The following is a 17,616-nucleotide window of genomic DNA, read 5'->3' as shown; positions in this document are numbered from 1 at the left end:
GGTAGGCTCTTCAATTTTTGCAATCACCTCCATTTTTGTCCAGTTCTACTTTGAGTTTTTCTCTCAAAGTGACAGCGATTTTTCTAGGTGGATGAACTTTTGATGCCACACTCTCATTAATTTGAATGGTGTGTTCTCCCTCCAGGCAACCTATGCCCTCAAACACATCAGCAAATTCTTTGAAGATGTCCATTTCATCACTTTTATTCAATGCCATCACTCTCTTGATGATTCCCATTTCTTCATGTTTGAATTCCCAGAATTGACTTGGTTTCTTATTTTACGACAATGAACCCTAAAACAAAACTTTTCTTTTTGTATTTCACTTCCCATGTGCACATTCCTATAACTGCTATTTTGTCTCCGGTGTATGTTGACAACCTGACATTTGTGGGTTTAAGCATTTGCTTATTTTCTATTCTTCGCAGTAGACTGTAGCGAACCACATTGGCTTGTGCACCAGTATCAAGTTTGAATATGACAGGTTTGTGGCCAACTGTAATTTCTACATTCCATTCATCTGTTCGTGTCTGTGTTTTTGCATTTACAGCTCCAATGAACACACTTGCCTGCTGATCCGTGGCTTCATCAGCGACAGTGTGCACTTTTCTCAATCTACACATTCTGGCGAAGTGATTCATTTTCCCGCAATTCTTGCACTCTTTACCATAAGCAGGGCATTGGCGTAATGCATGCTTATTTCCACATCGTTTGCAATTAAACGTGCTTGCTTGGTCTTTTTCGTTTGGTTTCATCTTACTTTGTCTTTTTTGCATGTCTGCTTATGTCTCACTGCATCTATGTGTTTACTTTCATGTGCAGAGACTTGACCATTGTGATCCTCTTCATGCATTTGCTTGATTTGAGCTCTAGTGGTTTCACCTGCAATGCAAAGCTGAATTACTTTTTCAAGAGTAACATCATCTTCTCTTAACTGCCTTTTTCTCATTGCATCCGATGTAATTCCACACACTACTCGATCTCTGATGAGGGATTCTTGCAATTGTCCGAATTCACATGACTTGACCCTTAGCTTTAGCTCCATGATGTACTGGCTGACTGGCATATCCCTTGCACACACGTGAAAAACTTGTACCTTTCATAGGTTATGTTCTTCTTTGGGTTACAGTATTCCTCAAATTTCTCCATTATTTTCGTCAGCTTATGCTCATCACCATTTTCTGCAAACGTGAAGGTATTGTACACTTCAACCACCTCCTCTCCAGCAACGTGAAGAAATAGTGAAGACTGTACCTTGGGTGGCTTGCTAGCACCTCCTGTAGCCGCGAGATACAGCTCGAACCTTTGCCGAAACCATCTCCAATTTTCCAAGAGGTTGCCCTTCAGCAAATCAAGTCCAGTTGGCGGCTTAAGCCCTTCCATGTGTGCGACACTCTTGTATAGCCTTATCAGTTCACTTCTGACACCATGTTACGATATTGCTTCAAGGAGCAGACATGACACCGTCTTTTAGGTTTTGCCATCAGTTTTTATTATACGCACAACACCACCCTCCTGTGGCTTCCACATGAACTGCACCTTAAACAACAACTGTTCACGCATATCATGACACATGAACTGACAGATTTTCTTGCTGAGCTCAAAAACTCTATTGAGAACTTTTCCCCAACTCAGCCAACGGACTGTATGATAAGGAGTGTCGGCAAACTCAGAATCTATTCCCCACATAAAAGACTGAAATTGACTGTAATGAACCGCTGGTCTGTACCATAAATTATCACTACGGGGGTTGTTGGAGCTTTGTGCGCAGTAGCATTAATGACGGATGTGCTCAGAGGCGTACCCTGTAACCTGTATAGAGCAGTCTGTTGTGCACAGGAATAAGCTGTATAAAGTCCATGTATGTTGCAATGACACTTTGATAAATTTCAGTGTTAAGTAGGGCTGCTCGATTATGGCAAAAATGATAATCACGATTATTTTCACTGAAATTGAGATCTCGATTATTTGACGATATTTATTTAACAATAACAATGTATTGAATAATAATAATAATACATAAATGAAAAATGTAAACATCTATGTTTAGTGAACTTCAAAATACTGCATAATATTTGATCCACGTCTGACTCCGTGAGCCCATAATGTTTCCACCAATGTCCCTCAAATATTTCATGTGTCTGAGCGAACACACAAACTCCCTGAGCGGTCCCTTGGACCACTGTGAGTGACAGCAGACGTGTGCACTGTGGTCACGCCAGCATCTAATCCATCCAAGTTACATAGTTTATTAAAATAATCAAATTACAGCATTTACATTTATGTTAGACTACTTTTAATTAACTGCTTTAGCCCACTTACAATGAAAATTTAAAAAATCCTGTTCATGACCTGTGTAGTATGTTAACACTATTGGAAGTAAAAATAACTTGAACTCCAATTTTGAAAACACAACTTTCTTTCTTTCTTTTTTTTTCATAAAGCTCTGACTTGTATTATGAGTATGAGTCTGTGGTCTGTGAGAGAGTCCTGTAACTCTGTCTGCAAAATACAGTATATAATGACCAATGTTGGGCAATTAATTATATAGTTAATACTTCAAAAAAGTAACTCAGTTTGGCAAACAACAAAGTTTTTTGCAGCTATTTTTTTTTAAATGCAGCCAAGGCATTTTTAAATAAACATTTCAAACTATTTACAGAACCATCAGCTGTTCTGCATCAAATTTGATGCCACACAAATTATTTGTGCCACTCCAAAAATTAATTTCTGTCCACTATGAGATAAAGGAGAACAACAGCCTGATACCTGCAGGCCTGACAACAGGAGATGTATCACTCCTGTAACACCTGTAACATTCAGCAGTCGCCTCATTGTTCTGACACACACCAACAAAACTATTGACTACACTACACACTAACTACACAAGATTTGCGCTAAACGTCGCAAATCTCACATCTCAAAACACCGCCGTCACTCCTAAAACTTACCCACGTTTCTTAACAACTAGATGCCACGTTGCCATATCATTTTTTGATTGGTCGACACGGTACTTTTTTCGACCAATAGGAAAGGGTGGGGGGGTTTTGGTTTTGTTTTTGCTCACAGGCGGAGAGCGCTTTCCAGCGTTTTCCTTATAAAACGCCGTTTTTACCGTTTCTTCCCGCAGTAAATATAAACAACGATAGTATTCAGGAAGAAAACCAAACATTGCATATATTTTTATCATAATAACTCTGGTTTTACGTGGCCTATCAACACAATTTAAAAACTGGTATAAAGTCCACACTTTTTCCGTCAATTGTTCCGTCTGTCCTGCTCACATCTCCAATGGTTGTACACGTTGTCATTAATGTGGCTTCACTGCACATTAGCCACGCCGCTTTGCTAGCTAAAACACCGGTGTCGGCACATAAGGACACTGTCATAGCCTGTCAACAACGTTGATTGGCTGCGTATATACGAATGTGAATCGCATTATTGGCTGGACTATAGGATAAGGTGGCATCGTTCTAATCCCATACAGGAGCAGCCAGTCACTTACTGACTAACTCTGCAAAACAGAATTGTTAAAGTTTTAATTTTAATTTCAATTCAGGTTAGATTTTTTTTGTGCGCAATGCAGATTTTCTGTGCGCAGAGACCGTGCCAGCAGTGCGCAATTGCGCACGTGCGCAGCTTAGAGGGAACACTGGTTTCCACACCACTGAAGTCGTTTTACCTCTCTTTTCAACCAACGGCATTCTTTCTTCAGCAGCCATTATCCTCTCCTCTCCAAATAACTTCTGTTTAGCTTTCCGAGCTTCCCTCGGGTCCTCTTAATTGTTGTGACGCATGTTCGAAACGCAGAGAGGTGCGCTCGATTTGCCACACGGAGCAGCGCGAGAGTAAAGCACGAGGGAGGTGCTAATAATCGGCTCAGTCATTTTTAATGATCGTTGAAAACTCAGATCGTAATCGAGATTAAAATTCGATTAATTGAGCAGCCCTAGTGTTAAGTTTATTTCTAATGTAAGGTATGTTACTGCGTTTGTATTGTGAGCTATTTGAAAACCTTCTCATTCTGTATTTACGTTACATAAATCTATGTGCTATTTTTTAGCTTAGACATGTGTGCCACTCAAGCTAGCAGCACCCCATGAGAAACGGGCCGAACATTTAAGTGTTCACGGGAGTTTGCACCCTTGGCAAGCGGACTGAGGTATGTGATGCAATGTGATCTGTTGTTATATTTTATTCAACTGAACGTTGAAACACCTTGATGCTGTTCAAGCAGCCTTTTTTTGTTTTATTTAATCAGTGACTGTAAATCTCAGAATTACTTGTTTTGAATTTACCTGATTTAATTTAAGCTCATTTGTTGTTATTGCTTATTGTTACGGTTCAAAAGGACTGTACGGGTATCAATTTTTTCTTATTTCATAGTCTTCACGGTGCTCAGTGATGTCCAGAGAATGAGTCGTGTTTGGTGAGGAAATAAATGGCTGCACGCGTTAGAGACTCTACTGTCGTTCTTGATGCCAAGGGCTGCTACATTGACGGTGATGTAAACCTTGATCATTACATGCTCCATTTTTAGGATTTTACCACACAGCGTTTCCTGGTGTATGATGCAGTGAGTGATATGCTGTTAACTCACCAGTACAGTTCTCCTCTTGCATCTTTATTCGCATCCTGCCAACTAGGGGTGGGCGGTATAAACGGTATACGGTAGAAACTTGGCCAATGGCAGAGATTTGACTATACCGCTCTACTGCGATAGCGCATGTTGATGGAGTCATCAAGCTGCGCCTGTTTTGGTTGAAAGCATGGCAGCGGCTGCAAACATTATCATTTGCAAATTATGCCGGGCGACAGTTATAGCAAGGAGACAAAGCACTTTCGAAATATGGGGAAAGCCGAAAGCTGCGCTTCTTCCACTTCCGTACCATTGATTCATTAATGTTGAATTCTCTCGCAGCTGTTCTATTCCCATGTAGTTGCATTATATTAATGTCAATAGAAAATTGTAGTCAGTATAATCTTTTAATAATATAAGTTTGCATATGATAGAATACTGCATGATGACTTCTTTATAACTCAGACTGTTTTGATTCACTGTGACCCGTTATCATGCAGGGAAGGAGCAGTACCTGCTAGATAAGAGCTTAATAAGCAGTTTCACTTTGTACCAGGTAGAGGAGCCTCTCCTGTCACACGCACACACGCGCACACACACACACACACACACACACACACATATATCCGCACATGCTCACGCATCAACATTCCACTGAACAAACGTATTCACTGTTGTATTACTCTTCTTGTGTATAAATAAAGACCAGGACAGTGGCAGAGCGCGAGTCTCGGAGCCCTCACTCCAAGTGTGAGTGCTCTGTGGCTGCCCTTGCATGCAAGTAAAACTTTGTGTTTCTCCTCTCTGATTCTCAGCTGAAGAAGTGTCTTAGAGTACATCTCTTGACAATTAATATCTAACCTTGTATTGTGGATGGATTATCTCAGTTGTTCTCCTGACTGAAGTTTGGTCCGTGTATAGCATCCTGCTATGCGATTGTATTTGTCCCCAACCACCAGAAACCCTCACGTTAACTTTTATCAAGTGGAAAAAGGTTGGCGTTCTACCTCCAGCTTCACTGTGCTAATGTTATGATAACATAGCTAGCGATCACGTAGCACAACATTATATACCAGGTAGTCCAACTTCAGTAACCCTACAAACCCCATTGCTGTTTAGTTTTCTGTCTTCGTTTATTTTGGAAGTGGTAGCAGAGCTGTACGTTTTAATTTGTTTCAAAAATCTCTCAGTCAGAACATGGTATGTCCTGTTTAGGTGGAAACTAGTGAGCTAGCTTCCTACTAATATCTAACTCCGTTAAATTGAATAAATTCTGTTTTCATGGATGCCCAGATGTTAAACTTAATTGTTGCACCTGGTAAAACAGCAACGCTGATCATTTTATTAAAGATGAAAGAATTTAGACCGTTTTTAACTTTCAGTGTTCGTTTGACTTTGGGACCTGAAGGGGACGGACTTTTGGACCAAGATTACTCCGCGAGGCTCCTCACTGCGGCAGCCGTAATGCTCCGACAATCCATCAAGCAGTGCAGCTTCGTAGCTTACCAAAGTCGTACTAAAGCATTTTTTGACAGATTTCTGCATGCCATGTACTACATAAAATTGGTTTGAGGTCAGTAAGCACAACCAGAATTCATACATAAGGCACACTGTCGATTTTTGAGAAAATTAAAGGATTTTAAGTGTGCCTTTTAGTGTGGAAAATACGTTATACAGAGGAAAAGAGTATATCGCGATATATATCGTTACTGCACGTGCTTCAAATTATACTGTGATAGGGATTTTAGGCCATATCGCCCAGCCCTACTGCCAACTAGTCCACTTTTTTTCACCGCACAACACCGGCGCTCCATCTGTTGCAAGTCCAACAAGTTTGTCCCCGGGCAGTTTCATGTCAGTTACACTTTGACATATGTTTTCAAAAATGTCTTTTCCTGTCGTTGTCCCGTGCATCAATTTAATGTCCAATATTTCCACTCCATGGATGAAGATGGCCAGCTGTGCAATGTCCATCATGTCTGTACTTTCATCCACAGCAAGAGAGTATGCAATGCAGTCTTTGCTTCTTTCACTCAACTGTGTTCTTAAATCAGTGGCCATCTCACAAACCCGATCAGCAATCGTATTTCTCCTCAGGCTCACATTTGCCAAAATCTGCGTTTTGTCTGGACACAAGACGTCGCACACCTTCATCATGCAGCCCCAGATAGCAAGGAAACATTGAAACAATGTTGAGTCAATATCAGGCGACGTCATTGAAGCAACGTTGAAGTGTGACGTTGACCCAACGTCACTCTTGCACCCATTTTTAACGTTGAAACAACGTCAGGTTTTGATGTTGAATCAATGTTGAAACCTGACATTGATTCGACGTTATATTTTCTAACACTGTTGACATTGAAACAATGTCAGATTCTGATATTGAAACACTGTTGAGCTATGGTGTTGATTTTCCACCTCTTTCGTACAGTTGCTTTTTATTGAAAAAAACAAACAAAAAAACAAAAAAGGTCAATAGACATGTATCATTTGCAAAATACTTTATTAAAAGACAAAGTTTCCTATTTACATTTCTATGTTTCACGTCACTTTTTATTATTTACTCCGGGATGGGGATGATGTGCGTCCTGCGCGCCACCCGTACAATCTGGAGCATATCTGAGCCATTTCTGGACTGCTTGAGCAAAGACCAACTCAGACATAGAGTTCGCCCCTACCTGCTGCGCCAGGCCATCTAGGACAAAAATAGACACACACACAAAAAACCAAAGACAAAAAAAGGGAATTAGAGCACATGAATAAGCTCTTGTTAATTGTCTTCAGCAGGGAGAAAGTATGTAAACTCCTAGGCTGATAAACATGAAAGTCACCAGGCGGAAATCAGCAAACTGCCGCATTTGATTCCCAAAGAGCTATAAGCTGAAAATGTGATGTCTTAGCATGGTGTGCCGTGTATCCTTTAAAAAAAAAAAGAAAACATGGGGTCCTCGGGCTGTACAAAGTGTACAACCCGAGGACAAAACAAGCCGAAGACCAAAGACTCCATCTCCAGATTAACCGGACATGAAAGTCTTGTTATTAAGAAAGACAAAGTAATATAGCAAAAACCAGAAATAGGAAATGTGAAACGCACCCAGCACATCAATTGATCCCTTTATTGTTCACTTTAGGCTCATAAAACTACAATAAATGTTAAAACTTACCAAATGTGCATCTGCACAGCGCTGTCTCTTTAAATGCCCTTTTTTGCTTTGTCTGGTCCTTGGTGTTTTTTCCCTGCCCAGTTGAGTACAGAGGCCAGCTCCTTTGTAATGGCATAAACCATTACACGGCGGACTCGCACCTCCAGTGTGGTCCAGCAGCACCAATCAACGCAAAGCGTCTCACCTATAGACACATTTTATGAGATGGAATTAGCGTGTCTCATGTCTTAAATGTGTATGCAAGTGCTTGTGTGTTTACTTCATGTAATTGATGATAGAAACATGTCATTTAGTTTTCCCTAAAGCCTGATTTTCAAGTCATACAAAGAATAAACCAAAGTATTGGCAGTACAATGTATTTCTATTCCCTTTTGTTGGATATTCATTTGTTAGTTCTTGTAACTGCTAAAAGTGTTTACTAGTTTTTGCCTGTCACATATATTTGTTATACCATGTAAACTGTGAAATTCCAAGATTTTCAAACTTGCCTTGTAATAGTGGCCTCACAGAGTCTCTGGAATCTACAGAAAAAAAAAAAAAAAAAAAATCACAACAAGATGACATTCAGGAGTATAAATTGGGTTTTTTTTTTAGATAAGAGTACAATGACATTGTGATGCAGCTTTAAAGCTTTTTTAAAAGCATACCATCTATAGGGAAGACATCAGACTGCATGCTGGCGAGATCGCAAAGCTGTGTCGGTTTGTGCCGGAGTGGCGAAAGGTGCCGGAAGCTGGGTGGGGCATTATGATGGTTGCTATCAGTGGGCTGGGGGGCAGACTGCGGAGTGATGAGGGCTGTTTAGAAAAAGATAATTTTTTAAGTATTTAAGAATACAGACAACTTGTCAAAAAAAGTTTCCTCGTGTCAGACACAGATATGTACACAGACACTAGACAGTATTTTATTACCTGGTATTTTCACTCGAGGGGCCTGGGGAAACCGTTTTTTTGTAGGCTGCTCATCCTCTGAGTCCGTATATGTGTACAGGGCATTTGGTCTAAAGAAAAGAAATTAAAAACGGTCTTAAGTAATTGTAAATATGCTTTTGGCATATTGTTTCCTAAAGTTAGTTTGATTTCTAACAACACACACAGGAAACAGAGACGTGCAAGAAGGTACAATATACAATGAATTTTTGAAGTGCACAAGTGTACACTGCTTTGCATTTTTAAAAAGTTTACAAACTTCCACTTTTTGGACTATATTATGTGGTGATATTGCATTATGCATGCACCACAGATATGTATAAAAGACAAGATTATAAATTCTTAACAATCAAAGATATGTTTGTGAATAAAAGGGTTTTACTTGTGCTTTCTTTTAAGACTGGTCCGGGTTTCTTCTTCGGACTGAAGGTCAGACGTATCACAGCGTTCACGTGGATATCTCTGACGACTGCGTTCTGCTTCGTGAAATGTGCCTGGAAATACAAACACAATGTACGGCCAGACATACATTACGTGTGGACAAAAGGTGCAAACGCATAGAAAAATCAACGGTTTCAAAAATACGCTGGTACGTGTGGACGTAGCCTTATTCATTATTCAAGGCACAAACGGAAAGTCATGTACGCGTGCAACGTACAGTCATGTGGGCATGCTGCGTGAGCATTCAAACTGAGTCTAAAGTTTTCGTGTGCGAATTGAAGCGAGTGCTCTCCAATCATCAAAAGTAACAAAGTCATTGAACACGTTTATACAGTTAACTTTACGTTTATCAATCATATATCACAGATTTAGAATTTTTTGTAGTACTAAGCAACTACAGAGCGAAAGTCTGGGTCAAGCGCCGAGGCGACGGCAAGAACAAAGGAAAACTCGAAGCGTTAAAGCTAGCTTTGTAAGGGAATATAACGAAGAAATTATGAAACAAAAATGTTTTCTTTGTTGATATACTTTGTTTGCAGTGCAATTTATTTGTTGCCGGATTGTAAGAAGTAGACACAATTTCGGGCTCCCACATTTTGTGGGAGCAACGTAAATAACAGTAAAAAAAACTCGTAGTTTTTTTTTACTGTTATTCAAATGCAAACATGGAAATAACGAGTAGGAAAAAAAAATCATTCATTCTTACCTTATACTAATCGTGGTGCAGGCCAGTGCAGTGCATGAACTGATGCCTTCTCCGGTCAATTCCGCTGAGAGTAAATCAAATGTCCCGCTCTACTGTAGAAGACAATGAATACCTGGGGGGATGTACCAATGTGAGAGGGGTGCTGCGGAATAGTCCAAGTGATCGCTGCTTTAATTTCCCGGTCAACTATACATAAATTGTACGTAGACACGATTTTTTAAAGCTGGTGAACTAGACCAAGTCATTGATAACAAATGAACAATAAATCTACTTTCTCTGGTACTTTATACCTGATCAGTTGCAATGCAATTTAATGCTCAACTACAAATCGATGGTTTTTGATGGTGACGGGAGCCGAATGATCGTCAACTATAAATAGACGTTTTCTCGACGTTGTTGTTGTCACCTGGTCGACTATAAATAGATCAAATATCAATGACAAAAAAACAACGGTGAATCAACATCGTTACAACGTCTCTATAGTAAGACCGTCGGTTTACCACAGTATTTCAATGTTGTTACAACATTGGCATTTCAACCCCGACCATATACGACGGTTCGGATGAAAAATCAACATAGATTCAATGTCGTCTTGCTATCTGGGGCTCTTCAGAGTGGTAAATGGCGGGGCTGATTTGGCTATTTCCTCTGCTACAATAAAACTTGCTTTCACAACAGCTTCACTTTGTGATTTTGCTCTGGTGAAAAACGTCTGCTGAAATGTTAGATTCTTCTTTAGCTCTTCTACCTTCTGTAGTTTCTGTTCTGCATTTAGGTTTTTAAGCTTATCCTGATGTTTTGTCTTCAATTAAATTCCTTAATTATAGCCACATTAGCTCCACAAATAAGACGCACGTGTTTAACAGCAATGTCTGTAAACATATATTCAGTCTCCCACTGGTACTGAAAGGCTCTGTTTTCAGAATCAACTTTTCTCTTCGCCATTGCTTCGCAATAACAGAAGTTTGACGCGGGAATGTTCCCAGGTAGCCTAGCGTTCGGCAAGGAGGCTGCAGCGCTGCTTTATGGGATCTGTTGTTTGTGTGTTATTATCACCTCATATCGCTGGGCAATGCATAACAATAATAATAAGTCTATATAAAATGATCTCGGGGGCAGGATATAAATGTACGCCAGGCCGGATGTGGCCCGCGGGCCTTGGGTTTGGCACATGTGGTGTATGGAGTGGCAGTGTGATATTCACTTCCCTTATTGAATAATGTAACTTTAAGTGCGTAATGAGTAGGTGGACTGACTCTATGTGGTTAACCGCACAAGTTTTTCTTAACTTTCTTTTTACTTTATTAAAATTCTGGTCAACATGATTGAGCCTTTGATTCCGGATTGATAACTAAAGTGTTCACCCAAGAACTGGTCTATTATGAAATCTGTGATTATTCATTATGAATTATTCTTAGACACTGCAACAGGTCATCCAACTTTTTAAGTTGTTTTTGAAGGTAAGATTCTACTGAAATAACGCTTGCAAATGTGAAAAGAGCTGACTACATTTGAAAGTGGTATATTGGATTAATATTAATTTTAACCTCCTAAGACCCGAACTCTTTCACGGCATGCAGTTTTAATTTTTCTTTGCTATTTGGGCTGATTGGGACCTGATGAATGTAAAAACAAAGAATTACCAGATTTTTAGTTCTACCTAATTTTTGTTTCTGAGAAAAATGAGATCAACATATGAGGACATTCGTTTTAAATTTTGATAGAACAGTGGCAGTATAATGTCCTCGTAAGTGGATATGAGGCCCTTGTAGAGTAAAATTAGGTATTTTGGTCTAGACAACCCAAAATGTGATGTCCACATATGTGGACGCCAGGTCCTAGGAGGTTAAGGCACTGTATGCATGAGCCCCTCTAAAACCTACATTTGCTGCCAGCCGTTACTCACACACTGTTTGCCAAGTTCTCTCCCCTGTTCTCCAGTCCGCTTCTGATTCTGTTTTTTTCATGGTCCTGGGTCTATGGACTGAATGTTATGTTTCTGATTTATGAGTATTCTTTGATTTAGTGTTTTTCATGGTTTAGTCTTTTATATTTGTAGCTCCCTTAGTTACTCTTTAGTATTTTGTGATTTCAATATTTTAGGTTTTGTTACTATGCCTCCCCCGTGTTCCATGTGTCATGTCGAGTCAGTTATGTTCTCATGTCTGTCTGTTTCCCAGCTCCAGTGTCAAGTGTGCACCTCAGTCTGTGTTTCACATTTCCTGTTTTACTTTGATAGTTCCTCATTTTATGGTTAGCGTGTTCAGTTTTCCTTCCTCCCTATTTGGTGTGTGTGTGATTAGTCCTCTGTCTTCCTCTGTCTGTTGTCGGATCGATGGAGAGGCATGTTAACCTTCCCATGCCTCTCCATGTCTAAAGTGTTCATGTATTTCCTAGTGTTCCATGTTTTCATGTATTTAGTTTTCCCGGTTAAGGTTGTTGTTGTGATTAATTTGTTGTTTAGTTGGTTTTCATGTTTGGTTAATGTCTTGTTTTCGAACATAATAAAAAGGCACGCTTTTTGTTAGAATCAAGCTCCGTTTCCACGTTTTGTTTGTCTGCATTTGGGTCCACTACTCTCCACTACACACACTCTGCAAGCGTAGACCGTGACAGTTGTCTTTCCCCTTCTTCCCTTATTATTTATCTAACTTATTCATGTCAATCCATTAATTCAACATGATGTCATAACAGATAAATCACTGTCAGTCTCAGTCTCCTCTAGGTAAAGGTGTGGGTTACAGTATTCTTTTTTCTTTCAAGTTTTCTCTTTCATCCTACCCTCTTGCTCCTTTCCATGTTTTTCTTCCTTCTCCCTGTTCTGATTGCACAGATCAGCTGTTTTCCTACAGTAAATGTTTAAATTTATCCAGTTTATAGTTTTAGCCATCACCTAAGAAATAAACAGCAGCATTGGAAGAAACTCAGCTTTAAAATGACTGAATGAAAATTTTTATTTTACCAGTCTGTGCGCTAAATCACAAGATTAAGGATTTACATTGTACTGGTATATATTCTTTGTTTTTATAGATTTTTAATCACCATTTGATCATGTCTCTGGAGTAGGTGGCACTCAGTGGGAAGAAAAGTCATATGATCTATGTAATGCACCTTTCAAATTGGTCAGACGGTGCAAACACCACCATTTCATGTGAAGGTGCAGGGAAAAACCTGGGCTAACTTAGCGAGTTGATAACCAGCTTCATGTGACCATTAATTTTGATCACCGATGTTAGAGTAATTAAATCCAAACAACAGAAAGATAAATTGAGTATGCAGTGGAAGCCATTTCATTTGCTTCATGCAAAAAGGAAAGGATGGCTTCATAGTACAGGATCCAGGTAAACGTGTTTGAGAGAAGCACAGTGTGACCAAGCTGAGACATGATGATGTTTAGGGTTCAACTTAGAACAGTGTGAGCAGCTAATTTTCCAAAGGTTCTCTTGACCTGCAGACACCTGTACAACAGGAGAGCTATTTCATGTAGGGCTATAACTTGGGTTTAAATGCTCCCACAGCTTTATACAAATAAATCATTCATGTGAAATGATACTGAACATTAGAAGCAAACACCAAACCATTTCATTCAGATTATGACTAAGAGAGTAGATTCTTAGGTTGTTCTTACCTCTGCCCAGCCTCATGCCTGGCCTCAGGTGTTGCCAGGACACTCTGAAAATCAGTAGATCTGACTCAAATCCAGGCACACATGTCGACCTCTCAGCTATCTGTAGTGCTGAGACCTAAGAGAAGACAGAGAAGTGTTTCAGTTTCAGTTTGACCTTTCATAATTTATGATTAATAATTTATGAATAATTTTCTGGACATGAAAGTAACAAAAAGAGACAAATCTTTGTCCACATCTCTGTATTCTAAACCCACGGATCGGAATACATTATTACATGCTGCAAGTTTCCATCCGTACCACCTCAAAAAGAGCCTCCCTGTAAGCCAATTGATTAGACTCAAGCGTATCTGTGAGATTCATGATGAATATAATGAGAGTAAAAAAGAGATGTTGAACAAATTGAAAGAAAGAAAGTATAAAGAGGACTGGTTAAGATCTGCAGAAGCTAAGGTGAGTTCAGTAAGCAGGGATGTCTATTTAACAACCAAGAAATCCCCAAAACGTAAACCTAACCTTATCTTCTGCACAACCTTTACGCCAAAAACCAGAACAATTAAAGAAATAATTCTAAAACATTGGCATATCCTTCAGAATGACCCAAACTTATTAGGTACCTTTAAAGAACCACCAATGATAACCTACAGGAGAGGAAGGAATATTAAAGATAGACTTGTTAGAGCTTGCCAGGACCCTATTACTCCAGATAAAACCCTGATAACCCATAACCTACATGGTAATTTCAAGTGTGGGGCATGCATTAATTGTCAATACACCAAAAATGTTAAATCATTCAAAGACCCTATAGGTGACAAAACCATTGCCATAAAGGGCTTTATCACATGCAGAACTAAAAACGTAATCTACATGATACAGTGCCCATGCAATAAAATATATATAGGAGAAACATCCCGTCCCCTTAAAGATCGAATTAATGAACACAGAAGTTCGATCAAGAGGAATGATTTAACCAGCCCTGTTGCAAGACACTTCAATGTTAAACATCCAAATTCACCATTATTTTTCCTAGCCATTGAAGCCATTAAACTAAACCAAAGAGGTGGCAATATAAATTTTATCCGGAAAAAAAGAGAAGCATTTTGGATATTCCGTTTTAAGAGTCTGCACCCCAGAGGTATGAATGAGGATTTTTCTATCAATGAGTTTTTATGAATTACAGTTTTTTAAATAAATTTTATTTATTTTTTATCCTAATTCTATCAGTTAAATTACTCTCACATGAGTAATGTTTATTCAATTAATCTTGTTATTTCAGCCAAAGAAGGCGTAGCGTTCTAGACATCTCATCTTTAGTCTACACTTCAGTCTAAATTTTAGAGACATAAATTAGGATTTTTTAACAAATATGTTCCCATGTGTTGACGTAATCTTGTTTTCCAATTCAAACGTGCTTTTACCATTAAAGACTGCCCCTTGTTGTTTTTTTTGGTTTTTTTAATTTATTTATTTATTTATATATTTATTTTATTTTATTTTATTTTAATTTTAATTTTATTTTTTTTGACCTGTGTGTATATTTATATTATCCTTTTTATGCTATTCATGCATGTATTATTTTCAGACATATGGAGGTTATGTCACCCCCCTCTCTTCCTCATCATTAATGTTCTAGTCCAACATCTACTTGGGTGTGACCTAACCAATTAACCAATACCTACCTATGATATGTCAGCTGACCTATCTGTGAAGTTTTGACTGGTTAATTTGAATTTTTTTCTGTTTCCTGTCTTGTATTTAAGCTTTTTTTTTTTTTTTTACAATGTTTTACTATGACCCTGATGAAGGCCAGAAGCCGAAACGCGTTGGTCAATTATTAAAGCTGTTCTTTGTTTCTCAAGTGTTGCTGGAGTTCCTGCTTTTTTAATTCTTTCATCTTCTCCATGCACCTTGGAAGCAGGTGAAGTTGTGCCAGGATTTTTTGCTGTGATTTACCTTTCATAATTTGAAAGATTATAAGCAAAAGAAAATGTATGTTCATAGAAGTCGATAACATTTTTTAATCAAAAACAGTAAACTTTTATTGTTTTCATCTTTGAAAGTTCATTTGTCTTCTGGTTTTGGACTTTTGGTCTTTTGGTTTTGGTCTGATAAGAGTTTTATTCGAGGGACTTTAAGTTACTTTAACTTCACTTTATTGTTGACCATTAGCATTTCGTGACAAACACACTTAAAATATCCACTTCTAATACTCCTTTTCCATGTTTTTTCACAATAAAAGTCCACCAAGAATAACACTTGCAAATCAATAGAACTAAGATTAATAAATATATAAACAAGATATATAAGTAAAGTTTTGTTGTGTAACATTTTTAGAACTTATACAGCAGCAACATCAATTGTGACATGAAACACCACTACAATGTTCTGTATGTTTTGTACTGTTTTATATTGACTTGGTTTCCCACTGTCCTTCTTTAAGCTCTTAAGTTACTTGAGAGCAGGAGTCCCCATTTTTGTAAGGCAGCCCACTAGTTGCTCTTTTGTGTTGGACCAAACGACTCACTCCTGATTTCAAGGTTGGATAAGTTCGTTGATGCCGCTTGTCTCAAGATGTAGTCTTTTCTCAGTGACTGACTCTGTAAACTTAAGTGACTCAACCAGTTAATGATTATCAGTGACAAAGGTTATAGGTGTAGGATGTTTTATATCATCAGTGTTCATTTCAGAGTATACTGTGTACAGAAACATGGCACTGTCAATACAATCTGACATGCCCAGTGTTTCACCGGCTAGTGCACTGCATACAGTCCTCTTGACTCTCTTTAACTTCCATCCAATGGGTTAGAAGCTTACACGTTCCAATGTTAATATGATAAGATGTCCTCTTTGAGTGCCTCAATCTCTAAGGTTTCCAAAAGGAACCTGTCTGATGGAGACTTTGTTCTCTCTGAGCATAATCAACTTCAATACACAATCACCCCCTAAATACTGAAAGTTCAAAACAACCTTACTGTATTTTAGCTTGAATGCTATGTCTTTTGCTCAACAATGGAAGCCATTTCATTTGCTTCATGCAAAAAGGAAAGGATGGCTTTTAAAACAAATAGTGCTGTCAAATTCAATCAAAGAAATAAAGTAATAATGTCAATTACATTTAATTTAGGTAACTTGAAATAGAATGGTCAATGAGAGAAATTAGTAAATAACAATTGCAAAATTATGACCAAAAGAGGAAGTCTTACCTTTAAAAATATTAATAAAGTGCCAAAAACTGCAAACCAAGCGATCCCCATCTATCTAAATTCTCTTTTTAATAAGCATAAGATAAAAAATAATGAAAAGAATTCAAACTCTCTTCCTAGAATCCTTCTATAGTCCTGTGAAGGTAGAGTAACTGAGATTACAGTAAGCGGGTATCAGGTTTGATTACTTTCAGCACATTACATCAGCCTGCTAGTGCGCAGGATCTGGGTTTCTGATATGCTGATTCATTCCCATCACACTTGAAGAGACAGGAAGAGATAGTTTCTGTTCATGAAAAAATATTTTTTTTAAATAGCTGACAGTGATATTGTCAGCAATTACGTGAGTCTGAGATCAGCCAGTTACATTTCTACAGATCTCACTCATTTCCTCTTTCTGTCTCTCATGCCCTTATCCTGCATAAAAGAGCCGGCTCTTTTTAGAGAGCCCGCTCTTTCAGCTCCCAACCAGCTCTTCAGGTTGTTTTGTTGCTTTAATTAATTTATTATTAACAATGATATAAAATTATGCACAAAAGGAATTACTAATGTAAAAAAAAGGGTTTTTTATTTATATATGTTTATATATAAATATATGCGGTGGCCCCTAGAGACAAAGCATGTACAAATTCCAAAGCACGTACAAACTCCAAAACACATTTCTAGCGTTAACTGAACTTCCAAAACAGAGCTACCTAGATCACTTAAATTACTTATTAATTACTTACTTAGCCACTAGGTAACAAAAGCTCAACACTGCGCCTAGCATTCTGGAGCACTTCTGTTGTCTTTTGTACGTGTTTTGGAGTTTGTACGTGCTTCGGAGTTTGTACGTGCTTCGGAGTTTGTACGTGCTTCGGAGTTTTTACGTGCTTTGCCTCTAGGGGCCAGCGTAAATATACTTTTATTTATTCACTCCACATAAAATGTAATAAATAAATCATATAATACAAAAAACCAACTATTCAC

The 17,616-nt window shown here is 38.4% G+C and overlaps 1 protein-coding gene across 1 annotated transcript in view; it reads right to left on the bottom strand.

The window, feature by feature from the left end:
• Positions 1 to 16,836, bottom strand: part of LOC100706561 (cadherin-1) — a 69,462-nt gene extending 52,626 nt beyond the window's left edge. Inside the window, exons 1-2 of the mRNA XM_025898518.1 lie at positions 16,648 to 16,836; positions 13,448 to 13,562 (exon numbers count right to left, since the gene is read on the bottom strand). Coding sequence (XP_025754303.1) covers positions 13,448 to 13,562; positions 16,648 to 16,698 — 166 coding nt within the window. The 5' untranslated portion in view covers positions 16,699 to 16,836. The remainder of the gene's footprint in view (positions 1 to 13,447; positions 13,563 to 16,647) is intronic.
• Positions 16,837 to 17,616: the final 780 nt, after the last annotated feature.

This window comes from Oreochromis niloticus, linkage group LG14 (assembly GCF_001858045.2).
Source record: "Oreochromis niloticus isolate F11D_XX linkage group LG14, O_niloticus_UMD_NMBU, whole genome shotgun sequence".
Taxonomy (NCBI): Eukaryota; Metazoa; Chordata; class Actinopteri; order Cichliformes; family Cichlidae; genus Oreochromis; species Oreochromis niloticus.
This window is presented reverse-complemented; position numbering and strand designations above follow the sequence as displayed.